The sequence below is a fragment of the Pithys albifrons genome, chromosome 4 (genome assembly GCF_047495875.1).
Source record: "Pithys albifrons albifrons isolate INPA30051 chromosome 4, PitAlb_v1, whole genome shotgun sequence".
Taxonomy (NCBI): domain Eukaryota; kingdom Metazoa; phylum Chordata; class Aves; order Passeriformes; family Thamnophilidae; genus Pithys; species Pithys albifrons.
The window spans coordinates 91,698,822-91,724,617 of record NC_092461.1 but is presented as its reverse complement, the minus strand read 5'-3'; the positions used below and the strand labels follow the sequence as shown (position 1 = coordinate 91,724,617).

The following is a 25,796-nucleotide window of genomic DNA, read 5'->3' as shown; positions in this document are numbered from 1 at the left end:
CCATGCCCTCTTGTCCTACTGCTGGATGCCTAAGAGGCCAATCTGGCTACAACCTCCTTTCAGGTAGTTGTAGAGAGTGACAAGGCCTCCCCTGAGCCTTCTCTTCTCCAGGCTAAACAATCCCAGGTCCTTCAGCCTTTCCTCATAGGAGTTGTGCTCAAGTCCTTTCACCAGCCTTGTTGCTCTTCTCTGGACTCGCTCCAGCACCTCAATATCCTTTCTGAACTGAGGGGCCCAGAACTGAACACAACACTCAAGGTGTGGCCTCACCAATGCAGAGTACAGGGGAAGGGTCACTGCCCTGGTCCTGCTGGCCACGCTATTTTTGATCCAGGCCAGGATCCCATTGGCCTTCTTGGCCACCTGGGCACACTGTTGGCTCATGTTGAGCTTCCTGTCAATTAGTACCCCAAGGTCCCTTTCTGCCTGGCTGCTCTCCAGCCACTCTGTGCCCAGCCTGTAGCACTGCAGTGGTTGTTGTGGCCAAAGGGCAGGACCCGGCACTTGGCCTTATTGAACTTCATCCCATTGAAGCCTTGGAACGCTGGTTTACAAAGTCACCTGTGGTAGGATCAGATGACAACCAACAAAATCAGTGTTGGGTTATCCTACCCTTTATTACCTAGAGCAATATTCCAGCTGTTACTGTTAATCATAGCTACTGTTTCGATTGTCAGGTCTATCCTGACATTTGCAGCAAAACAGCCTGTGCGTGCAAGCAAAAACTGTGCCAGCTCCTGCCCGTGCTGACCTGACCCACTGCTCACTGCAAACATCACTGCTGCTACCAACACCTCCCATAGCAACACCATGGGAATTGTCACCCCATGCACCAAACAAGGGGTGATGGGGAGCTGTCTGCAGTGATGGTGGCCATCACCAGTTGCCCCTCTAGGGATAATTTCGCAGGTGTGGATGCAGATACATGTAGCAAAGACTGAAGGCAGAGTCCTACCTTCTTGCTGCTCAGTATTCCGCAATGCCAGCGTCTTCAAAGGAACTTCCCTAATACTGGCCTGCTGCATCTTGTGCATTGCAAAGCTGGCTTAATCAGACTTTTTTTTGGCTGATTGTGTTGTTACACTGCCTGTTTCATCTACGGACCTCACAGCTCAACCATAAGTTTCGTTTCTCTCCAGTCTGCTTAAAGCCACAGTTCAGGCAATTGTCTCAGGCTGTTAAGAGTGCCATGGGAAGACACTGGAGACTCCACCACAAATCTGAGACTTGCATTTAAGACCAGTATCTTGTTCAATTAGGACCACTGGTATATATTTTGTATTGCAACAGCTGGTGTGTTTTTCAGCCTGTAATGTTAGATGGCTTGGATGGGCTACCCAGGGGCCTCTACATGGGAAATACAAATGGATCAGTATCCAGAAATGGCTGGTGATCCACAACTGAGAAGGAATTGAAAATGATAGCTGCAGATCTCACCTGTGTGCCGTTTACAGGGATAGTTTGAGAGCTATTGGCAGTCTCTTGCTGTAGAAATTTCCCACCATTTTTGAAGCTGATCTTAAGAAAGGCAGAGATCTAGCTTGGCACCTTTTTTTTTTTTTAGGCAAATATTTGATATACACTTGCAGCAATTGTTAGGAAACTTGATGTGTGACATTGCAGGAGTCTTTTGATCAATTGTAAACAGTGTTGAAGGCAGGCATATCCTGGAGGCTTCTCTCTGTACTCACAGCTCTAGGAAAGGTTCAGAATAGGTCTCAGACTCCTCCATAGACACACATCCTTGTATCACTGGTTCCTTGTATCCAGCTGCTCTGTGTGGTTTTATTTGGATGGTCTTCATGGTTCCAGCTATGTTTTCTCTTGGGGACTTTTGTGAGCTCTCTCTCTTTAGCCGTAAGCAGATTTTCTTTGCCTCTGCAAGGAGTAAACTGAGTCTGCAGGAACATCAATAGTCTCTGTATGTCTGTGCTGCCACATCTCAGTGTGAGGACTCAATCCTTGCAGGTGTCCCTGGGAATCTCTGGTCTCTGCCTCCTTGACCTGTGCCTTCCTGTCAGTTCTATGCCAAAACCTGCCTTTTCCTTTCTCCTTATCTCTGTCAGCTGAGGAACCATACACGAAGCTGAAAAGGCATCACAGCAGACACAGCATCTGGTCCAAGCCCTGGCCCTGCTTAGGGAAGCGATGACTTTCTGACCAGGTTGCTCAGGATGAAAACATTCATGGCCAAGACCAGAATCTGTATTGTCCCCCTCAAAAATTTGCATGCTTTTCTCTCTCAAAGCAAAAATAAGTTGTAATTCACTGATACCTCTCTCATCTGGGATAGAAGAGTAACTCTTTTTTCCTTCCCCCCCACCTCTCTTCCTTCACTGCATTTTGGGAAAAGAATAACTGGGCCTGTTGCAGCGAATATGAGAGTGCTCTTCAGTGAAACTGTGTGTTGCTGTGAAAGCTGGATTAAGAGTAATACATGTGCTGCTTTGTAATGGAATTATTTGGCTGATGTCCTACCTCAGTTTTTTTAGTCTGTTGTGACTGTAGCATGCTGGGACTAAAGCTGTGTCAAGTAAAAATACAGAAGGAGGTAACACTGTAGTTAGCTGAGTTATATATCCTGAAACCGTTTCCTAAAACAGCAATAAAAATGCAGGCAACTAAGGCTTTACTTAATGAGAAGGTTTTAGCCAGACAAGCTCTGTGAGTGATGGGGACAATTGCTGGGTTCAGCTCCGTGCCCAGGTGCCTCTGGGCTGCATGAGGTTGTTAGGTGGCTAAAATGGGGGTTTGTTTCTTTCTTCTGAGTGAACTTATATTATTCTTAAAGGTGCAAAATTTACCTATAACATTTCTACCTACACAATAAGGAATCATGTTAAGAGATAGCTAATTTTGCTTCAAATGTGGAAGTGCATTGTATCTGTAAATTGTATATTTGTTGTACTGCTATCATCTGAAATGCATGGACTGAATTACAGTTCTTTTACTGTTGTTCTTCAGCTTTTGAACAGCAACACTTCAAAATCATCCATAAGTTACTACTTTATTGCTGAAATTTTGCATACCTTACTGGTTTAATTTCTTTTTTTAGGTGTCTTGGCTTTTTAATCCAGCAAGAAGTGAAATAACAAGTCTAGATAGTGGAAATATAGATGACATTTTAAGTGAGTACTTTGAATAATTTTTTCTTTGTATGACTGCAGTTACTTATCTGTGTGAGTATTGCAGTGTTATTAAATGAATATGCATACCCTAGCTTTGAATATATGAATTGTAATTGGCTTAGAAATATTAAATGCCTGTGGTCAAAATTAGCTGTCTGAACTAATGTATTGCAGTGAGAGTTGGAAGTGTCTAAGAAAAATAACTGGTGTCCTGTTTGCAGATGGGAATGCTTGATGACATAACCAAAACCTGTCCAGAGGGCATTTTAAAAGTTCCCCCAAAAACCAGCAGCAAGTGAAACCCATGGTGATGGCCTTAACTATCTTGCTTATTCAGCTGTGCTTTTCTTCAAGTAGAGCACTGCCCTTATTCTGGTGACTCACAAAAGGGAGATCTGCACATTACAAAGATGTGTATTCCTTGTCTGAACCATTTTCCTCTGAAAAATACACAACTTACCTTTGCATGTCTTTGCAGGAAAAAAAAGTTATGATGTTGTTTCAAATACACTGAAGGGGAAAAAATCTCTTTATTCTCTTTTATTAAAGTCTCTACTATAATTTGCCAAATGTTATGGGAATGCTCTGAGATCTGTTTGTAAATACATTTTATACAGTGGAAAATATTAAATAATTTTATAAAATGTTACTGATAAAAGGAAATATATGCCAAGTGTAAGTATTTTTAAAATTTATCTGATTGCTTTCAATAAATACTTTGTCTTGCATGTAACCCTAAACTTCTCAGTGCTTGTTAATTACCTATTCACCACCTGCTTTCCTTTCTGATAATGAAAACCTTAATGCCGTAATTTTAATCAGAACTGTGGTGTTCCCCAGCCTTCTCAAGAGTGTCTTTACCAGCATAGTGTCATCCCCAGGCTTTTAACATCTTCGTCTTCCCACGTGACTGCTCTGCCACCTTGTCAATTTTCTGCTTTGTCAGCATTTCTCCTTTGCAAAGCTGTGGATGATATTCTATATTTCAGTATATGTTTCTTTTTTTTCCATGTTTAGGCCACTACTACTCCTAAAATCAATTTAAAGTATGGTTGTTATATTTTGTGAAGATCATAGTTTATTTTTGAGCATGAGATTTACCCTTTTTTGATGTATTTTATGGTTTTTTATGGTACGTGAAAAGTAATATATAGGAACATTATTTCACTACCTCATCACATGTATCCCTATAGCACTGCACTTTTTTTGAGTGTCTCTTAGTATTTTTCATTTTGGGGGGACTGAAGATTTCTTTGCTAGCTTTTGCCTTAGTATCCAGCTCCTTGTTAAATAAGGCAGGTAAGAGCTGACTGGAGTGAGTTGCACGGGCAGGCTGCCTGTTGGGGAGCCTTCTGACCCCAAGAGTTGGAATTTCAGCTTTTAATTGTTTTGTAACACTTACAAATAATAAGAGTTAATGCTTAAGAGATACACTAGACTACAATTTATGGATGTGAGTGCCTTAATTTTAAATCCAGAATTACTTTTTATTTTGTGTGTCACTTAAATATTTCTGTATCTTAATACCTTAAGAATTTGCATTTTTAATATATCAGTAAAGTCACCAGAACACCTGACTGAAGTCCTCTTTCTTCACTCTCCCATTTGTTACAGATTGTATTTCAGATAAGATTTATCCTAGCAGTCTTGCAGCAATCAGACTAAGCTCTATGCTGAATAATGTAGAAATACTCACTTTTAGAGTTTCTTTGTGCCTATTTTTCTAATCTCAGATAAAAGAACTAAGAAGTTGCCTCTCAGTGTGACATTGGGTTTTTTCTTTTTCTTTCCCCTCAGATAATGCAGATGTTGCTTTAGTTAATTTTTATGCTGATTGGTAAGTTATTCACGCTGTTTTTTCTGTGTTTAAACTTTTCTCTACTGAAAACGGTCATATTTGGCTGTAGTTCTCTCGTTGAAAATACCATAGTGTGTTGCTTTCAAACCACTTATTTCCTGGTTTATATCCTGATTACTTTCCCTTCTGCAGTTCTGCCATCCTGTGTTTCACTCAGGCTCCTGTCAGAGGAAAAAGAATGGAATATTTTCTACTCTGGGTTTTCTTCTGTGTTAGTCCCATATGTATGTGCTAGAAAAAAAAGAAATTACGCAAAAAATAAATTCTTTCTCTAATTTGTAAGACCTTTTGAGTGGAGATCTGGAGAAATAATTGAGAGATGAAATCTGAGCAACTGGAAAAGGAAGGAATTTGGGCCTGAATTGGTTAGACATAGTGAAAGACATACTTAGAGGGAACTGTTTACTTGAAATTATATTTAAAAAAACCCAGCTTGCATACTGAATCATTGCTAGAATTAATTTAGGCAATATACCCCTTTGAAATGTCTCTTTTTTAATCACAGTAAACTAAAAACTAGTTAAGTAAGAAACTAGGTCTAATCTCTTACCTGTTTTGGATGGAATTACCCTATTAAGGCTGTCTTTTAAAATAAGTAAATAAATGAAACTTAATATGGTTATTTTTAGCTTGTGATCTGCAGGTGGATCATGGACTACTTCAAAAGGGTATATTAAAGATAAGCAAGGAAAGCAAACCTATGGAGAGTAAATTTAATATACTGAAATTTGAGGTCTGTTTTGCCATTGTAAAACCATTTTTGGATTTGCAAATGATAAACTGCAGAAAGGTAGCTAAATATCCATGTTCTGATACGTGTGTCATAAAGGGAACATTTTAAAAGTCGATACAGCCAGATAACTGTGTGCTGTTTCAGGGCAATCCTCACTCTTACCAGATCCTCTGTAGAACAGATGCACTGGGAATGTAAAGATTTGTGTGTGCTTGCAAGTGGATTCACATTAGAGTGGCTATAATTTTAAAACCTTACAGCCTTAATTATGCTCATCCCATGTGGGCATTCTGTAGTAACCCCCCACCAAAGCAGACTCCAGTCTGTGATGCAACTTGACCTCTGAATGGGAACAGATGAGTTTCTGTCATGTGCTCTGCCAGGTGTGTGGAGAGGCATGAGGGTCGGGGAAGCCACATGGAACATGTAGATGCTGCATAGATGTGTAACATACAGGTGTGCTGCTCAGGCCTTTTCAGAGCATCAACTTAATGCCTGTTTGTATTTCAAGAGCAAAGCTTGGCTTTTCACTTTGCAGTTTGCTGTGTCAGGCGTGGCAGCATCCCCAGATGCTGCTGTGAGGTTTGGGGTGGGTGTCAGTGCAGGTTGCCTGACTGCAAGTCTGCCCCATGGGGCCTCATTCTGACAACTTCTACAGTGCCATTGTCTGCCTTCAATTTGAAATTTTGCCATATGTTTAGAAGGACAGAATATAAAATTATTCTATTGACATATTAAAAATGGGCTTGTGCATTATTATGACCCTAAACCACCAAAGCACCTTTACAATCCTATAGCTTGGGCAGAAGGAGAATTTGCTTCAAAATCTGATGTGACTGGAAGAAGGGACCCATAGGGTTCTCTTTGTTCTTGGTGCTGTAAAAGCAGACTGCTCAAACTCTACCAAACTTGAGCAATAATATAATACACAATACCTACTACTTGTATTGTTGACCTGTAGAAAGTTCCCTTTGTGATATTTCTTGAAGGTGATGGTGAATATTTGAATCTCAACAGTCTTAAATATCTTCTTTTACTACATTTTTATAGTTACTTTCCCATGGCTAATTCAGGTAGGAAAAAAAGAACAATATACTTTCTAAACAGAATATATTTCCTAAAGGCTTGTAATTGATTAATGGTATTTCCCAGGCAGATAAAGCAGAGGAGCATATCTTGAACTATGTATTCATTTAGAATTACTTTTTTTCCACACCTGAATTACTCAAGTTCCTTTGAATCTGTATTTATCCAGTCATTTACTGGGATGGTTACAAGTAGATGTGCTTTTTTTTCCAATAACTTTTCATTCTTTTTTTTAACTTTTTCCTTCAAAGATTGAAATATTCCATTAGTCAGCAAAATGTTTCAAATTAGTATTTCGAAGTTCTGATTTTATGTTCTATTTACAGGTGCCGCTTCAGCCAAATGCTGCATCCTATTTTTGAGGAAGCTTCTAATGTAATTAAAGAAGAGTATCCAGATAAGAATCAAGTGGTGTTTGCGAGAGTAGACTGTGATCAGCATTGTAAGTAAATCCTGATTTAGGCTTTTCTGTGCTAACCTGCTGCTAAGTTATTAACTGTATTGAAGAATATACTATATAGCAATCTAAAATGTATCTGTACCTGCCCCATCATTTGGCCCAGACCTGCTTTTATTACATCAGTGAACCTCGTCTTCCAAATTTGTCAGAGCAAACTCCAATGCTGCTTTCTCACAGTGTCCATAACATGCTTTTTAAAATCAGTTCAGCCTATCTCGTTTAATGAGGAAAAAAAGTGGCTGGGATTATAAAGTGAACTGGCTCATAGTGGTGTCAGAGAAGCACCAGTGCATCAAACGATGGAGGTCTTCACAATCAAGAAGAGGAAGGGGTAACCTTCTTTTGTCAGAATCAGGAGTATGTTCTGCTCAGGTGTGATGGGTTTGGTTAGGCCAAACTTTAGTTTCTCACAGTAGGCCCCATGTTTCTGTATTGGTAGATATAGAAGGGGATATGGGCTGTCAGCTGACTTTAACCAAAGAGGTATTTCATATGATGCCAAACCAAATATAAAATAGAGACAGGAGGAATTGCTCTGCCTCTCATTATGGTAGCAGTCTTTGAGGACAGACATTGCTGCCTTGAGCTGGGAGATCTGGAGATTCCTCATCGCTGCTTTTGTGGGGAAGTAGATATTTTTCTGTTAGCTTTACTCTGGTGTATGTGTGTGTATTGGGGTTTTTCCCATTTTTATTTCTTCTTTTCTGTGTAAATATGAGCTGCCTTATTGTAAATTGCAGGTTTGTGGTTTGGGGTTTTTTTTCTTTCCTTCCTTCCCTCCCTCTGGGAAAGTGGGGAGCTGCTGCTGTTGACTAGGTGAATACTTGGCATTTTGCCAAGGTCAGAACTACCACATCAGGTCTTCATTCTGCCCAAGAGTCTTGGTGGGCTGTGAGTTCCCTCTGGCAGAACCAGGTAGGGGGCAGAGCTTTGCTTTGCTGTTCATACACGTGCCAGCAAATGGTTGCCTCTTTGGGCTTTTCACATGCCCAGAAACACATATCCCTGAGACTCACTGTTGACCTACTAGTTGTGTTTTAGTGCTCTGTTACAAAAAATCTGAAGAGAGAATTTAATAGGACAGGAAAAAAGGTCAAGTGCATATCTATGCAAAGTAGCTGCTTTGATTGACATTTGTCTTTCCCATTTAGACTATCTAACTTTTTGATGTTGGAAAGGATTTTCCCTGCAATGAGAATTCTTGACTCGTGTCTTGGTTATTATTTGCAGATTTAAGTCACTAAGTCCACTTGGGCATCTTTCACTGGTACTGTTTTCTGCTCTGTTTTGTATGCATGAACATAGTTGCCCAACATTAAAAGCACCTGACTTGTGATCTTGAAAGAGATTTCAAGTATCAAAAAATCAAAAACCTCTAAGGGAACAAATAGTATCAACTTGGTATCTAACATGTAAAATACACTGATTTTTCAAACTGTCAGGAGTGGCCAAAAAAGATTCTGTTCTGTCCCTTGCCAAATATCAGTAAGACTGATTCATAACCACCAGAAACCAAAAGGCCTCTGGGGTTTAATCTTTGGCTTACTCAGATGCAAGACCCTCTTTATAACCTCAGCTGGAAAAGAGGCACGACAGTGTTCACCAAGGTATGTGAGCAGCCTTGGAGCTTTCAGCTGCCTTCCTGTGTTGGAATGGTTGTGATGTGTTGAGGAACTGATACAAAGGTTTTAACACAGGTGTTCCCGAAGAGCACTTTATTAACCAAGGGCTGCAGAATCTCCTCCTCTGAGCAGACCATGTACCTTGTGTGGAACAATGCACTGCTGTAACTGCCTGGAGCGTTTCCAGAGCAGCAGATGAATGGCTGCACTCGGTGTGCTTTACAACATATGCTTTAGTCTCCTTGACTTAGGAGTCTCATAGTACTTTTTTCTTTGTCATTATAATGTTGTCTGTTAAGTGAATGTTTTCCTATGGCCTTTCTGAACAGCCTTTTCTCGACTCATGGAGTTTTTGGTTGGGGCTTTTTGTTTGTTTTCTAGTTTTTGAAGGGGGGGGTGAGATTGTTTGTTTGTTTTGGTTGCTTGTTTGTGGGGGGCTTATTTCCAGGTGGTTTTGATATGTAATACCTTCCCAGATCTCAAATACTTCAGTATACTTTTAGCTTCTTTCTTTTTCACTCATGTTTTCTTCTGCTTCCAATCAGCTGTTTCTGTGGTGTATACTTGGGAAGGTCTTAACCAAAAGCATAGCATTAAGTAATTCCAATTTGTCATCCTTAAAAGTCATTCCCTAAAAGGCAAGGAAATCCTCTGGAGTAGTATATTGAAAGCAAAGCCTGATATGTAGTCTTTGCTGGTTTTCTTACTGAATTTTTTGTCTGTCTTTGCTCTGAGATCTACTGCAGGATCTACACAAATAATATTGAAATTACTTTTGTATGTACTTTTTTATATATTCCATCACTTTCTCAGTGGTAGTTTCTGAAACTAACTTGAATCATTTTGAGGAGAAGGGGGAATTAAGAACATTCATGCTTTCAGTTTCCTTGCTTTGTATGATTGTCCTTAATAAATCTTATCTTGGTGTGTAACAGTCTGGTTGGCTCATCTTTATCTTTTCACTGAGTCAAGGTATTGACCATGAAACTTTCTATAAATTTCTCACAAAAGACTCTGGTAAAATCTGCCTGTGTTGCTGAGGGCTTTTTCTCTGTATTTACTCTTTCTGTTTTTACTTTAAGAAGAAGATGAGCATGGCTTCTGCTGCAGAAGCTGTACAATGTGAGAATTAAAAATAAAATCTTTTAATGACAGGCAATTTACCTTTTTGCATTAAAATAGCAAAGCTGTACATGTCATTCTTAGTTTCTGGTGTTTATTTGCTGGGTTGTAAACGATGGTACATTTCATGGCATACAATTATTGAGTATGTCCTGAACTTTTAAGTATTTAAACTTTGATGTTAATGTATGTAATGGCAGCTTTATAGTAAGAGAGAGAATATTATTCTATTATCCAGCTTTAGCCTGCTGTAGTATTTTACAAAATTTTTGGAGTCAAGATTTTCAGAGCTTTGGGGTTTTCCCACAAGGTTTATATTTTTTATGTGCTTTCATATTTTAGCAACACTGTAAGGTTTATGTCAATATTGTGGGGTTTTGTTACACCTGCAGATTTCATACCACTGATAGCTCACTATTAGAAAGATGTTCTGGAGATGGTGGATTATTTGCATTGCAAATGTTCTGTTTCTCTTTGAGGCCAAGACTCTGTAGGGAATTCAAATAGCTAATTTTGGGCCACTCAGAAACATCTTTGAGAATGGTCAGCCAAGCACGGATACTTTCCATTTAATGTACTATTATTGCAGCACACTGCAGGGCCCAGCAGCTCACACCACCTTCTGAGGGTGCAGCAAATTAAAGAGAATTATTGATGCACTGCCAAATGTTTGATGCTTAATGACAAAACCATCATTCTGTCTGCTCTTAGAGCCAATAATACCAAGATGTTTTTCGGAAGGCACTAGACCCTTATCAGACTAAATACAAAATCTGAATATTAACACTACATTAAGCCCCTGATGTGTTATGTTTTGCACCAGTTTATTATATGGTGGAAGATAATTATAACTGAAATGTGAAGTTAAGCCATCAGGCTGTATTTGTGTGTGTGTGTGGCTCAGCTTCACGAACGAAGATTTGGGAAGGGCTCTCCCCACGTGGGTGTGCCCTTCCTGGTGTGGAATGTACACCAAGGTAATTGATGAAACAGGTAGTTGAAACAGGTGCTCTTTCAGCTTCCAAGACCTTGTCCCTTCATAACTTAAAACAGTCTAGTTCCACTACATTGTGTGGTCTTAAAATCTCTGGTAGTTTAGGTAGATTCAAATTAGTAATTCGCTTACCATAAAAATTATGCACTTCTGATTATAATAGCTAATATAAAATTACAGAAGACCTTTCTGCATATATGTTAAGAAGGTTTTGTTTGGTGGTTTTGGTGCAGTTTTTGTTTGTTTGGGGATTTTTATATTTTTTTCACTTTTTGTATTTTTTGTGGGGTTTTTTAATCCTTTTTGTAACAACATTGGAAACTCAGTTGGTACAATAGTTTTCATGTGTTTCTGTTCTTTGTGAGTGTTGCAATACAGACCTCATGTTTCTGAAGGAGATTTTACATTTTGGACAGCTTCTCTGAATTCAACATAGTAGCTGTGGTACAGAATTCTTGTAAATTAAAGTGTATATATATTGGGGTTTTAATTCTACTCCACCATTATTTTCTTTGGTTTCTCAGTTAATTAAAAAAATAATAGCTAGTTTGAATAAATCTTTGTGCCTCCAAACAGAAACCAAGTTCTCATTGATGGGATGTAAAGAGGTGCTTTGCTGGACAGACAGTTGAGGGAATATTGTTGTTCCCTTCAAAACGTGTCCATGAGTGGTGTTTTCATCCACTGCTGTGAGCTGCTGATCCCTCTGGTCTGGCCATCCCTGCACTGTGTGCCAATGTTAGTCTTCAGAAATTAGACTGTATTGGTACCATGCCTTTGGTAAGCAAAATAACTCAGTAGGATAGAAAATTTGGAAGTTCATAAATTAACTATAAATGGAACTCTAAACAAGCTGAGGATTTCATTGCATTCCTGTCACTTTGCTTGGGGAAAAAAAAATATCAGTCTGAAAGAGTTACCTTGGATAAAATAAAAAGTGGAAGTGATTCAAAGGGGTTGTTGATGGCACTGCTCAGGAGAGCCATTTTATTAGCCTGTCAGAAAGGGTTATGGGCTGCCTGCTGGTGGGGCCCTGCTCAGAGCAGGCCTGGCTGTCGTGAGTGCTCCTCTGCAGCAGAAGGTGCTCTGGATCTGCTGTTACCTGCAGTTGATACTCAGCACTGATTGCTCTTCTTGTACCTGTTTTGGTCCATCATACCGAGTGATCCAGGTCACCACTATCACAGGCACTGGAGAAGGATGCCTAGTTTGGATGGTTTCCCAAGTTCCTTTCTAATTCTGCTTCCTATGAGTATTCCCAGGTCTTCTGACTTCTGTGCAAGTGTCATGAGAAGTGTAGTTTAACTGGAGAGGATTAATGGTGTATCATAAAATACTTAAAAATAAGGTGATAGTAGTGCTGTATGCAGGGAAGTAGGAGGCAAAAAGGCCTTTGAAGTGAACTTGAGAGAAAAAACATTGCAGAATAAAAAGTAAAAAAGTATATATGAAAGACAGATTTCATTTCTCCTCTGTAGTGTGCCCTGGCAGGTAGCCCAAGGCACTTCAAAAGATGCTGATTGATCTCAGGTGAGCAAGCAGAATACTCATTTGATAGTCCCAGCTTCAAATATACAGCTGAAGGAATTTGTTAGTTTTGAGATGGAAGGTATTGCTGAAGGGTAAGGAAGACTTTAGATGATTTGGCACACACAAAAAAGATTAGTGTTGGATCCAGTAAATTCAAGCTCTCCATGTATGCAGCTATGCAACTCCTGTAATCATCTTGTAAAACCAAAGTTAGGAAATGCAGTTTGTGCTTGCTCTTCCTTAGACAACACGAAGACATCTCCCCACATCTCCATCTCCACCTCCCCCTCAGAAGAAGGGACACTGATTATTTTCAGAAATTATTTTTACAGGGTTTGAGTTTTGAAACTTTGATTTTCTTCCAGATAACTTTTCGGGCTGTTGTGGTCCTCTGTTCAACATGTGAATTCTTCAGGTGGTGCCTTATATTATGAGGTGGATCCTGAGGATAATTATCAGTATTGTTCAAATCCTCATGGACATGTTTTTTGGGAGCCAGCCCTGTAAATTTAAAATCTAAATACTTGTTTGGTAGTGGTATGAATTACGACCCTGAAAGATTAAAACTGATTTAATGGTGGAGTGATACCCTGACCCTTGTAAATATTGCTGTTCCTTCAGTGGGAACGACCTTCCTAAGTACATTGTGGGTGGAATCCTTCTTCAATACAGTGTGTCTTGGTGTCATTTTTCAACATATTCTCGTGTGTACATTTAATTTTAGTTTGGTTGCAGTGGAATTGAGATTCTTGGTGGCGTGGTCTGATATATTAGCTGAGCTTTGTACAGTGTGTTGTGCTGTTAACGTAGAACAATGGAATCTGAAGCATCCTGGGAAACATGTCAGTGGCTGTGTGCCTGCTTGAAGCTGTAGATGGGGTACTGTGTGTACACACTGTGTGAAGAGCCTGACAGTCCCAAAAATCCAGGGTTTGGCATTCCTTTGAATAGAGGAACACACGATGCTCAGACAGTGGAGAAATGGCTGACAGTACAAGAGACATGACAAATATATGGATCACAAATGATGGCTCACAGGGCATGTTTTCCTAGAGGATCTCTATCAGATGACATGGGAGACTGTCTTAGAAAACACGAGAGTAAATGTCAGGTTTCACATAAAGGCTTCTTTGAAAACAACAATAAAAGCTGCTGTCTCTTCCCTGTTGTAAGAATCAGCTTTGCTCAGGAGAACTATCAAAACAGTCCTCCTGTGAAGAGAAATGAGTAAGACATTCCTGTTGGAGTTGGTTGAATGAACAGTAGAAAAAAGCCCAGCCAGTTTAAAATGCTTGCATGTCAACAGGTGTACATGCAAAATGGGGAAGAGAGAATCTGAGTCCAAGTTATTGCTGTTCTTGAGATTTCTTATTTGTAGGAGAAAAGATGATCAAGTGTGTCAGTAGCTTCCTATTAGAAGTAATGTGAAACCACTCTGGTAAGCACAGTCACTGGGCTTGTAATTTAATGATTAATTCAGCAAAAGATTTGTTCCTTTTAGGAACCTTAGTACCTGAAGAGAATAAATAGTCATAAAGTCGTAGCTGGGAGAGTTGGTTTTGTTTTTGGGGTTTTTTTTTTAGGTAGATTGCCCTTATCTGTTTCAAATACCTCTTTTCATCAGAAAATGGTAGTGGGAATGTCTGGAAATATTTTTAAATTTAATTTAGGATTTACTATAACTAATGCAATCTATGAATGAGTTCAAACAATATTCCATGTATTTGCATTGTGTATTTCCAATTTTATAAGGAATATAATTTTGTAGTTGCTCTGCTTATGCTAACTCTACCTGTATCAAATGCCAGAGCTTAATGAAGCATTTAAGGTTTACTCTATTTGACTTTTGAATTAATTCAAACAATTTTTCATGTACTTGCATTTTATATTTTGTAAAATGATGGTTTTCAAATACTTACTTGGGTAGGAGTGTAATTTCTCTGTTCTAGTTCAAACACCAGCATTCATGGAATCTCAATGTAATTTGTAAAGATCATGCAAGTTCTGACTTATGAAATACTGTTTGAATTCAGTTTTGACAGTGGGGATTTTATTACCATTAATTTTTTTACACAACTTCAGTCCTTGATGAGGATCCACATCCCTAGAGACTACAATCTCCATGTTGGAGAACATTCATGATCCCCCAAATGCCCATTCTGCAACCCCTGCATCTTCCTACAACTGTGGCAATAACCTGAAGCAAAAATCCACGTTGAGAGATGAAGAATCAGAATCGTAGAACTGATTGGGTTGGAAAAGACCTCCGAGATCATCAAGTGCAACCCTTGCTCCAACTCCAGTCCATTTACCAGATCATGGCACTCAGTGCCACATCCAATCTCAGTTTAAAAATCTCCAGGGATGGTGAATCCACCACCTCTCTGGGCAGGCCATTCCAATGCCTGATTACTCTTTCTGGAAAGAAATTTTTTTGGATATCCAATTTAAATTTCCCCTGGCAGAGCTTGAGCCTGTGCCCCCTTGTCCTATTGCTGAGTGCCTGGGAGAAGAGACCAGCCCTCACCTGGCTAAGAACTTCCCTTCAGGTAGTTCTAGACAGTGCTGAGGTCACCTCTGAGCCTCCTCTTCTCCAGGCTAAACAACCCCAGCTCCCTCAGTCTCTCCCCACAGGGCTTGTGCTCCAGTCCCTTCACCAGCCTTGTTGCTCTTCTCTGGACTCGCTCCAGCCCCTTAATCTCTTTCCTGACCTGAGGGGCCCAGAACTGAACACAGTACTCAAGGTGTGGCCTCACCAACGCAGAGTACAGAGGAAGGATCACTGCCCTGGTCCTGCTGGCCACGCTATTTTTGATCCAGGGCAGGATCCCATTGGCCTTCTTGGCCACCTGGGCACACTGTTGGCTCATGTTGAGCTTCCTGTCAATTAGTACCCCCAGGTCCCTTTCTGCCTGGCTGCTCTCCAGCCACTCTGTGCCCAGCCTGTAGCGCTGCAGGGGGTTGTTGTGGCCAAAGGGCAGGACCCGGCACTTGGCCTTATTGAACTTCATCCCATTGGAATCAGCCCATCTCTCAAGTCTATCCAGAAGTGTCATTGTGTTCTCTTGCAGTGTAGTTCTCTAACAGTACCAGTCTTTAACCTCAGTGTGTTCCTGATATGTGGCTGCTCCTTGTCCCTTATCAGACCCTGGTCAAGTTTTGATCGATTGACGTACGTTAGACCAAAGGTCCCTTCTGTCAGCCAGAGAGAAGAGCAGCAAATGCCTGCTTTGCAGATGTTGTTTGTCTTCCCTGCTGTATCTGCCAGCTTCTTGCAGGCAGCTCTTAGGTACTTTAACTGAACAGTGGTGGAACATAAAGGAAGAAAACATTACTGATCTAATACTCATTAATGCTGAATATATTGGCATCTTCCCTTGAGAAATTTATATTAATTTGAAATAAAAGCCCTCTAAATTGAGGACATAAAATATTTTACCCTTAATTTTATCTGTAACTGTATGTATGTATGGCCAAACTTCACGAATGAAGATTTGGGAAGGGCTCTCCCCAGGTGGGGGTGTGCCCTTCCAGCCTGTGCAGAGGATTTTTTAGGTGAGGCTCAGCGTGCGCAGAACTGGCCCCACCGTTTAAGTCCCAAGGTCCCTCTGCCACGGCCGAGCGAGCTTGGACAGCGACAGTGAAGTCCTCGGGACTGTCACAGCACCCGGAACTAACCGGGGCTGACCCTGCTGAGCATCCGAGATGTGACGGGATGGGGTGGCAGGGAGGCATTGAACTGCCAGGGAACGGTCCCACTGAGACTCGAACTCACGACCTTGTGATCAGAGTCCGGAGTGCTCTCCATTACACCACGGGACTGCCCAAAATCTTATCTGTAACTAATGCATTAAGAAATGCACTTCTGGGATATTTAGGAAACGGGTCAAAGCCTTTCTCGTAGTCAAAACTGATAGGCTGAATTCTGTGTTATTTTATAGTGATGCAAAGCTTTTTAGGTGGTAAGGCTTTTAATTTTACTGCTTTGAGAAACGTTAAAGAACACTACTTTGCTGTGCATGTTTTGTTTTCAGTTCTCAGGCTTGTCTAAGTTGTGCAACTGGTACAAAGACTCTTTCAGTAACTAAAGCTGCAAGTAGGATAAGTAGTGTTCTAGCAGCCATTGAAACTACTGATGGTTTCCCTGAGAGTTCTCCAGGCAGCAGAGATTTCAGACTTCAGACTAAGAGTAAGGTGGAAAGCAAATCTGCTTTGTGGTAAATGTGTAACTGAGAAGGAGGGACATTTTTTGTCAAAAAGGATTAGTTTTCACATCATTTATTGCTGTGCTACACATGCTTAATAGTCCTGCATTTGTTTGCTTTCCTTCTGTGGGCTAATCCAGGTCACCTGAAGTGTATCCTGTGACTTCTTAAGGACTCTGTGAAAAGTAAGAGGGACATGCATTCAGCCCACATTTTCAGTGCCATCATTTCTGCTGATGGAATGAAATTTCTTTGTCTCCAAAGAATAAATGGACCTGTTGAAGTTCACCAACTCTCTCTTTCCTTGAGAAAGGGAGAAGGGAAAGCCAAATGGGTGTGGCTGACTGGAATGAGTCACCTCAAAGGCTTAAGCAGCTCAGGAAAGTGGACAGACTGCTCAGATTTGGGGATTTAGTTGGGTTTAGGTACAGGGGTTTTAAGTAAAATGCATTGCCCACTCTGTAGTAGAGGGCCCACAGTTTTTACAGGGGCTGTGAGATTTTTTTTGTTTCTAGATCTATTTCCAAGGGATGAGGGAACATAAGGGCATAATTAAACAAAGCAAAAGCAAAAGGAGAGTGCTTTTGGAAATCCACCTGGCATTACACACTTTGCTGCTATTGTTTTCAGTCTTGTTTTCCTAAGAACCCAAAGGGTATCCGGTTACCTTCTTTCTTCAGTTCTTCCTCATAAAAACTTGAAGCTTTTTGCTGAACTTCAACCACAACTGAATGAGGGAAGAACATTCAAAGCTATTAAGCACTTAGAAACTTTGATTAAAGCACTTGCTGGATACTGGAGATTCCCAAATTCAATTTCTGCACTGTAGCAAAGGTTGCTGTAAAACCTCACGGCTTCTGGATCCTGCGCAGTGTGCCATGATCCACTTGCTGGTTTCGTGTAAGCTTCCCTGTCAGTGCCCAGCTGGGAACTAGTGGCAGCACCTGCTGTTGAGTCTTTACATATCCCAGTTTTGGTAAGTTTTATCTTTCTGAAGATCAGTACACATGTGAAATAATGTAGCTGCCATCTCTTCTCTGCGCTATGGTGGTGGTTGATTTTTGGGTTTGTCTTTTGTTGTTTCGGGTTTTATTGAGTTTTCTTTCCATTTTGTTTTGTTCTTGTTTAAAGATGTTAAACTGCTGATTCAGATTCTACTTATATGCCAACCTACACATGTGTAGGGGCAGTCTTGTAGTGTAATGTAGAGAACTCTGGACTCCGAATCCCAAGGACCCGAGTTCCAGTCTCAGTGGGGACCGTCCCCTGGCAGTTCAATGCCTCCCTGCCATCCGATCCCATCAGATCTCGGATGCTCAGCAGGGTCAGCCCCGGTCAGTACTGGGTGCTGTGACAGTCCCAAGGACTTCACTGTCACTGTCCAAGCTCGCTCGGCCGTGGCAGAGGGACCTCAGGACTGAAACGGTGGGGCTGCGCACGCTGTGCCTCACCTAAAAAATCCACTGCACAGGCTGGAAGGGCACACCCACGTGGGGAGAGCCCTGCCCAAAGCTTCATTCCCAAAGTCTGGCCATACGTACATACATGTGTAAGACACCATTTTCAGTGTATTTCTGTTTTTGTAGGGCTTTGGTTTTATTTTCTGAATTTCTTTTTAGCGGATATAGCTCAGAGATACAGGATAAGCAAATACCCAACTCTGAAACTCTTCCGGAATGGCATGATGATGAAGAGGGAATACAGAGGCCAGAGGTCTGTAACAGCAATAGCAGATTACATCAGGCAGCAGAAGAGTAACCCTATTCGGGAGGTCCAGGATTTGGAAGAAATTACTTCTCTTGATGTAAGTATTTCAATTTTATTCCTTCTATTTCTTTTTTAATGTTGAACTGGTGGAACATAATGTATTTAAAGTACATATTTTCTTCTTTTTTTTCATTCAGAAATGTTCAGTACTTTTTTCTTTTTGAAACTGAGTGAAAAACTGGATCTTTTGCAATATTAAAAATTATTCCAAGATACCACTTCCAGCCACGTTTAGTCAAAGACCAAATGACTTACTTTGCTTTGAATAATGTGAAAAGAATCATATGTTGTATTTGACAAGATATGTATAATATTTTTCATTGAAAAAATACTTGCAGGGATGCTTCTGAATATTGACAAGGCAGAAAAGAAATAATTCCTGCATTTAATGACTGCTGAATGAATGGCATCTCTGTATTTGATATCCATAGGGCATAATGATAGTTTTTGATAATTTGATGCAGGTTATAATTTTGCCTTTGTCTTTACAGCGCAGCAGAAGAAATATCATTGGATACTTTGAACAAAAGGACTCAGACAATTACAGAACCTTTGAAAGAGTAGCGAATATTTTGCATGATGATTGTGTGTTCCTCTCTGCCTTTGGGTGAGTTTTAAAACTTGTTAATTGCATGTGATTTCATTATTGAGATTCTGTTAATGAGTTGTATATAATTTAAATGAATGGACTTCTTTAATATTTTCAGTGTGGCATAACTGAAGAGATCAGATCTTAATAGATAAAAACACAGGATAGGAGGAAAACTCTTCTTAGCCTTAATGTTTGCTGTGAAATTCAACTCTTATTTTTAGCTTCCTTTTTCTTTTTTTTCCACTCTTTGTCAGTTTAGTTTAAATGTAATTGGGGGGGCCTAGGGGAGAGGGGCAGTGAAAGACAGTTGTGTCCTGAAAATCTGCTTTTTAGAGGGAGAGAACAAGTAGGGAAAAGCTTGAAAGTGTTTTGGAAAAAAATTCGTTAGCTTTGCAGACTGAGTAACTTTTTTGCAACCTCTTAGATTTTTTTTTTCTTTAAAAATAAGGCCATTTTTGAAAGTGGTTTTTCCTTTCTTTTTCGTAACTTTTCTTTTCTTTTTTCCTTTCTTTTTTTTTCTTGTAAAGAATGTAGTTGCTTCCTTGTTTCCTCTTGATGTTGGGGTAGTGGACCTAGTTCCAAAAATGCCTAATTTCTGTTCCTGGGTTTTTTCCATGCAAGTTCCATGTCACTGGTCAATGCAACAGTTTAGAAAGACAATTGCATTGCTGAGATACAGTGTAAGCCTATACGAAAAACCTACAGAAATTCAAATTTCTCTTTGTTATACAGAGTTATAGTGATACTTCAGAGTGTTAAAAGATACTGGAAGAAGAACAAATGGGGAGCGAGTGATTCCCTTTATAAGTAGCATAATTAAAATGATATTATAGGTTCTTTCTGCAATGTTCAATGTGCCACCGCCAATTGCCAGTTTGAAGTGGCTGGGCAGTAACATGAATGCAGTGTTACCTGGTTTGCCCACAGCTGCAAGATCAGAAACTTGCATGGGTTAAGCTTTTATACTGCTTAGAGTTTCCTCCAATGTTTTGAACTGGATGTAGTGAAGAACGGCAGAGAAACTGAGAGGATGTATCAAGGTAGAAGAGGTTTCCTCTGTTTGAACAAAGTCTGTAGTCAGTCACTGATGCCTCTTCTAATATGTCTCCAAAAACAGTTTTGGGGCGTGGGAGAGTATTTGCAGTGTGTGGGAGTGCATAGGCCTTTCCTTCAGTTCCCAATTAGATAATGGTATGACTGTGCACGCAGGTAAATCTGTGGCCTGAAGGTCTGTCTCTCTTATCCCCAAAGAGTGGCCGTTATCTCAAGTGTTTTCTGATGAGCATCCATGCTTGTTCTCAGGACAGCCAGGCTGAGCTGCTACTAGGTTGTTAAGTTATTTTTTGTACACTCATACGACTTTTTAGTCTTTTCAGAAATACCTTTAACAATTATTTGTTAGATAGCAATACTTTTAAGATTCTCTATCCTGTTGTTTGGGTCTGTTTATCTTTGGTTTGCTGTTTGTCATTTTCATATAATAAGAAATAGTTTCCACCACTCAGTGTTAGCATTTGGTGGTTGGGCACTGTTCTTGAAATAGTTACTATGGGGATTTTATTTTATATTTTTCTGTTCAGATATAAGCAATGTCAGACATAATGGAATGGATCAGAATTTGATTATTTGAAACTTTCCCATGTAACTACAGATTGCACAGCAGGCTTGTCATTATTCTTACCTCCAGACTCCCATTCCCTTTCTAGCCTGGAGCTGTTGGTGTTTTAAAGTGCAGCCTTCCCAACAACAAATCTTGGGAACTAAATGTTTTCCTCTCTGAGTGGCTGTGGCTCTTAAGCTTCCTAAAAAAATTATATGTGAAAAGACTCCCAAGGGATATTGGCTACATATCAGTGTTTTCTTTTCAAATTGTAGGTAGCAAAATGCTTCATGGGAAGCATTGACCAGTCAGATTCTCCTGACTGAGAATCCAACAGCCCCTGGGAGGTATTTTTGGGTTTGCTGTGGACAGAGTTCAACAGCTCCATGGCTTGGGAGGTGTATAGTAACATGAGCAGTCATGTTCAAATTTCTAATAAGCTAAAATAAAACAAGCAATTTGACAGGAAAAAAAACCATTTTTTTCAAGTATCAACAATTGCAGATTTCTGTCAAGGCAGAACTCTCCCATTATGCCAAAATTCCTCTGGTTTTAGGTAGTTGTCATAGCTTATTTTTAAACTGTTTTAATGGTACTTAGTTGCAGATCATCTTGATGCTTAAAATGATCCTTAAATCAACTAATCCTTACAGTTCTGTAAAGATATGAGGTGACCATAGAACAGGATTAATAGAAGAAGACTTGTGGGCAGAAGGAGATAGCTGAGGAATCTGATTGAGATTATTAGATTAGATAGATTTTATAGAGAGATGTATCTGAAATGTTTGTGAAAGTGGAAGAGAATGTCCAACAAAAAAATAAACTGTAAGTAGTTCATGGAAGAGAGTGATGAATTGAGGAACTGTTTTAATTTTGTGTTAGCAAGTAAATATGGCAGAGGAGGGTGGGGGGATTCTGTGGTTCCAAGAGGTTCACTTTCTACATTGCTGCTTCAAGAAGAGATAAAATGCAAACAGAAATATTTCCATTTTAGTAGTTGTTTTAAAAAGGTGTATCTTCAGGCATTTGGGATTTTCACATCATGTCCCCACTTTATCTGAGTTATCTGAAAAAAATCCCTCCCAAGTGCAGCTACTGAAGTGGAAGAGCACAGGAGAGGACATTTTGGGTTCTACCACAGAGTTACCCTAGAGCACATATTTCATTATAGATTATCATCAGTTTAGCAAACAGGGAATGCACAGGTGGCTTCTGTGTCTTCCCTTTCTCCTTACTCAGTGAGGCTTATTTGGGCTGTGAGTCAGTGATGATGGTCACTAGGAAGCCTAATTTCACATTATAGGGTGAGTCTTTTCTGGAATATAAAAAAGTATTTTAAAATACACATCTCTAAACTGATGCAAATACTGATAGGTGTAACATACTATGCAAGGCATCCTTTGTATGTGATAAGAAACAGATAATCAGATCAAATGAGGGAAAATAAATCATAGGTACTTCAAGTTAAGCCTTATGCTGTGTGTCTTTTCTTGGCACTCCAAATCGTTTGGACCCCTGGAAGATTCAGCTAATTTTGCAGTGAGATAAATAGAGATATTTTGACTTCCTTTTTTTCCTCACCATTACATTTCTTAATCAGTCTCCACCAATGTTTATATTGCATCCAGAGGAGAGATAATCTGAGAATGTAGTACAGTTACCTACTGTTTTCCAAAGGCTGACATGCCTTCTCTTTAGCCTGTGCTAAAGGGAAAAGAAATAGGTACTTTTTCTCCTTTGTGGTGTACGCAGTGAGTCAGTTCCGTTTTGCCAGCCTGAGCTAGGCTGGAGCAGCAAGGTATGGGAGAGGAGAGAGAGGAGGCCTCTCTACTATCTGAAGGTTACTAAACGGTTTGCTTTTGTTGGGAGCTTTCTTTCCTTTTACTTTTCTGTCTCCTCTGTTGGATTCACCGCTGTCACAACTTGCTTGAATAAAAGGTGATAATTTTGGGGTACAAGCTAACAACTTTCAGAGCACACTGTTGTGACTGGCACTAAGGAACCAGAAAATATTCCAGAGGCAAGACAGGAACATACTAAGGTGACACAGTAAGCTGAATACCAAGGAGAAACTGCGTGTCTTCTGGGTACACACATACTATATCATCAGTGGCCAGAAACTGCATGCTGTGTCTGCAATCTAAATCTGTTTTGAGGGTAAAATGGACAGTATGGACTTGCTTGCCATCCATTTTCTCATTGCTTGTGCTGATAGAACACCTCAAAGCCCTTCTTTATCAGGGTAGATAAGATGTAAATTCTTAGTGTAAACAATGGAACAGGAAGAGTAAATGCAAACAAGGATCCACCTTTCTCTCCTTTCCTTCTTTAAGGTATTTTATTTTAATTCACCTCTTTATTTCTCTGACAGTCTCTTATCCAAAATTGTACTGGCATTCATCACTTGCACTTCGGTGCCTTTAGTCCACACTTCTGATTTTAGGGATACATTTTGCTGATGCCCTTAATGATCTCTTATCTGGCCAGGCCAAGTTTCTGTGGAGTCACTTTACAGTTTGCTTTAAAAACGAAGGGGTTTAAATCTCAAATTGTGAAGGGGGGAAAAAAAGAGGTAAAGAAAGGATAGCAAATTAAAATAAGACTTTTGGTATGGCAGTTATTTTATTTATCTCTTCCAAGACATGCTTACTGGTTGGTTTGTTGTAGGGCTATTTCAAAAGCAGAGAGATTTAGCGGAGACAATGTAATCTACAAGCCACCAGGGGTAAGTGTAACTATGTATTTTATTCTGATTATTGTCGCTTTGTGTGAGTATGAACAATGAAGACTATATCCTTCAATATGTTACTGCTTCTCAACTTCTATTTCATCACTAAATAGCATGAGAAATAGGATCATAGAAACTAAGGTTTCTGAGTCAGTGAGAAACATCTCCATCTCATGTGTTGCCATTTAATGCACAAAACCTAAATCTGTCATTTGAAATATCCATGTCCAGAAGTATTTTTTTTTTCTGAGACAGTCAACACATCATGTGTGTAGAAACTCTGTGTTCTGTAGAATTCTTAAAAATCTGTGAAGCTGGTGCACTTCAGTTGTCCAAAGCAAGTGACAATAACTATCTATTTTTCTGTCACTTGCCTGTCTTGTGTGCCTTAGTCCACAAGGGTTAAGAGCTTTCCTCTGAATTTTAAAAAAAGTAATAAAATTAACTATATATTAACAAACTCTCATGAACATAGTTTCACTTCAGGAGAAATTCAGTAAAGAAGAAAATCTGTAAAAATTTCTTTTTAGAGATATACTATCTCAAAACCTGCTAATTTTCTGTATGAAAAGAACTGCTTACAAAAGAGGAAATAGATGGAAAAAGACCTCAGGGGGAAGGGAGTTTCAAGCCTTTTTTTTTCCCCCTGCAAAACAGAATTTATTATGTTTCCTAATTTATATGGAATTTCTGAATTAAGGTGTGTTTAATCATGGCCACAGCTTGCGAAGTCATGCTTCACTTCATGTTAACCAAAATTGTAATTAAATTAAAGGATGCCAACTCTGAATTAGAGGTTAAAACTACTAGCAAATAAAGGAAAATAATTATTTATTCATATCTCTTTGGCAAAGCAAATGTAAAATACCATTTTCCAGTACTGTAAGACATTAAAAGGGGTTTTTGGTGAGTCTTTGTAACTCTCAGCATGAAGCAGTGTCTGCACTTAGTGTGTATCTGAATGGGGCTTTTAGGTCTGGAGATACTATTTCTTGATGTGGCAGAAGTCTAAATAGCCTTTATTTGAAGCATCCCCAGTTTGGAAACAAAGTATCTTTTCAGTTCTTTATAACTTCTCTTAAAAAGTGGCATTGGCTGTATACATTATAATATCTAATATTTATTTTCCATTTGTACTTCTATCACATAGATAATAGAAATCTTGCATGCACTAGGGTACATTGGTATAAGATTTACTTTCAGTATTTGTATGAATATTGTTGTTTTATATTGAGCAGGTAATCTCTGTAGGTAGCAGTGTTATTCTTACTGTTTTTCATCTGGTGTATTTTTCTTTCCAACAGGAAAGTGCTCCAGACATGGTGTATTTAGGCTCGCTAACCAATTTTGATTTGATTTATGCATGGACACAAGATAAGTGTGTACCACTAGTTAGAGAAATTACATTTGAAAATGGGGAGGTAAGAATTTTTGCTACAATTCTAGTTTTGGGGTTTCTGTCTCAAAACCAAAATGTCTCTTTCAAGGTCCCTAATCAATGTCAAAGAACTCTGTGTGTTTTGTTTTAGGCAGAAAATAGCTGTCACGTGATGTTTTGTCATTCTTTGAAGCTTTTTGTTTAGACGTGAAATGCACTGGAGACAGATTGTTGTAATTTCAAACACCACTAAAGCAGGAGGATATAATTATGTAACTGTTACAGTTGGAACAGACCTGAGATCAAGTCCAACTGTTAACCCGTCACTGCTGTGTTCACCACTAAAGCATGTCCCCAACTGTCACATCCACATGTTTTTTTAACACTTTCAGGGATGGTGATTCTACCACTTCCTTGGTAAGCCTGTTCCAATGCCTGACTACCCTTTCAATGAAGAAATTCTTCCCAATATCCAATCCAGACCTTCCCTGGTACAACTTCAGGCCATTGCCTTTTGTCTTATTGCTTGTTACCTGGGACATGAAACTGAAACCCACCTCCTTATGACCTCCTTTCAGGTAGTTGTAGAGAGCAATAAGATCCCCCTGAGCTTCCTGTTCTGCAGGCTAAATCCTCAGCTCCCTCAGCTGATAGAACTTGTGCCCCAGACTCTCCACCAGCTCCATTGCCCTTCTCTGGACACACTCCATCACCTCAGTGTCTTGTCATGAGAGGCCCAAAACTGAACACAGGATTCAAGGGTTGGCCTCACCAGTACTGAGTCAAGGGGAACAATCGCTGCCCTGGTCCTGCTGGTCCTCCAGATCCTCTTCCATCTGGCAGCTTTCCAGCCACTCTGTCCTGAGCCTGATGGCGTTGCATGAGGTTGTTGTGACCCAAGTGCAGGACCAGCCTTTATGCATATACATCCAATAGGAAATGTCTGGTGAATTGTGGAATGTGGATACTTGGAAGCTGAGAATGTGTGTGTAA

The 25,796-nt window shown here is 39.8% G+C and overlaps 1 protein-coding gene across 1 annotated transcript in view; it reads left to right on the top strand.

Annotated features, from left to right (window-relative positions):
• ERP44 (endoplasmic reticulum protein 44) overlaps positions 1 to 25,796 on the top strand; it is a 59,422-nt gene that overhangs the window by 18,810 nt on the left and 14,816 nt on the right. The window contains exons 2-8 of the mRNA XM_071554971.1: positions 3,056 to 3,128; positions 4,926 to 4,965; positions 7,132 to 7,247; positions 18,358 to 18,542; positions 18,997 to 19,112; positions 23,365 to 23,422; positions 24,730 to 24,846. Of these exons, the coding sequence (XP_071411072.1) occupies positions 3,056 to 3,128; positions 4,926 to 4,965; positions 7,132 to 7,247; positions 18,358 to 18,542; positions 18,997 to 19,112; positions 23,365 to 23,422; positions 24,730 to 24,846 (705 nt within the window). The remainder of the gene's footprint in view (positions 1 to 3,055; positions 3,129 to 4,925; positions 4,966 to 7,131; positions 7,248 to 18,357; positions 18,543 to 18,996; positions 19,113 to 23,364; positions 23,423 to 24,729; positions 24,847 to 25,796) is intronic.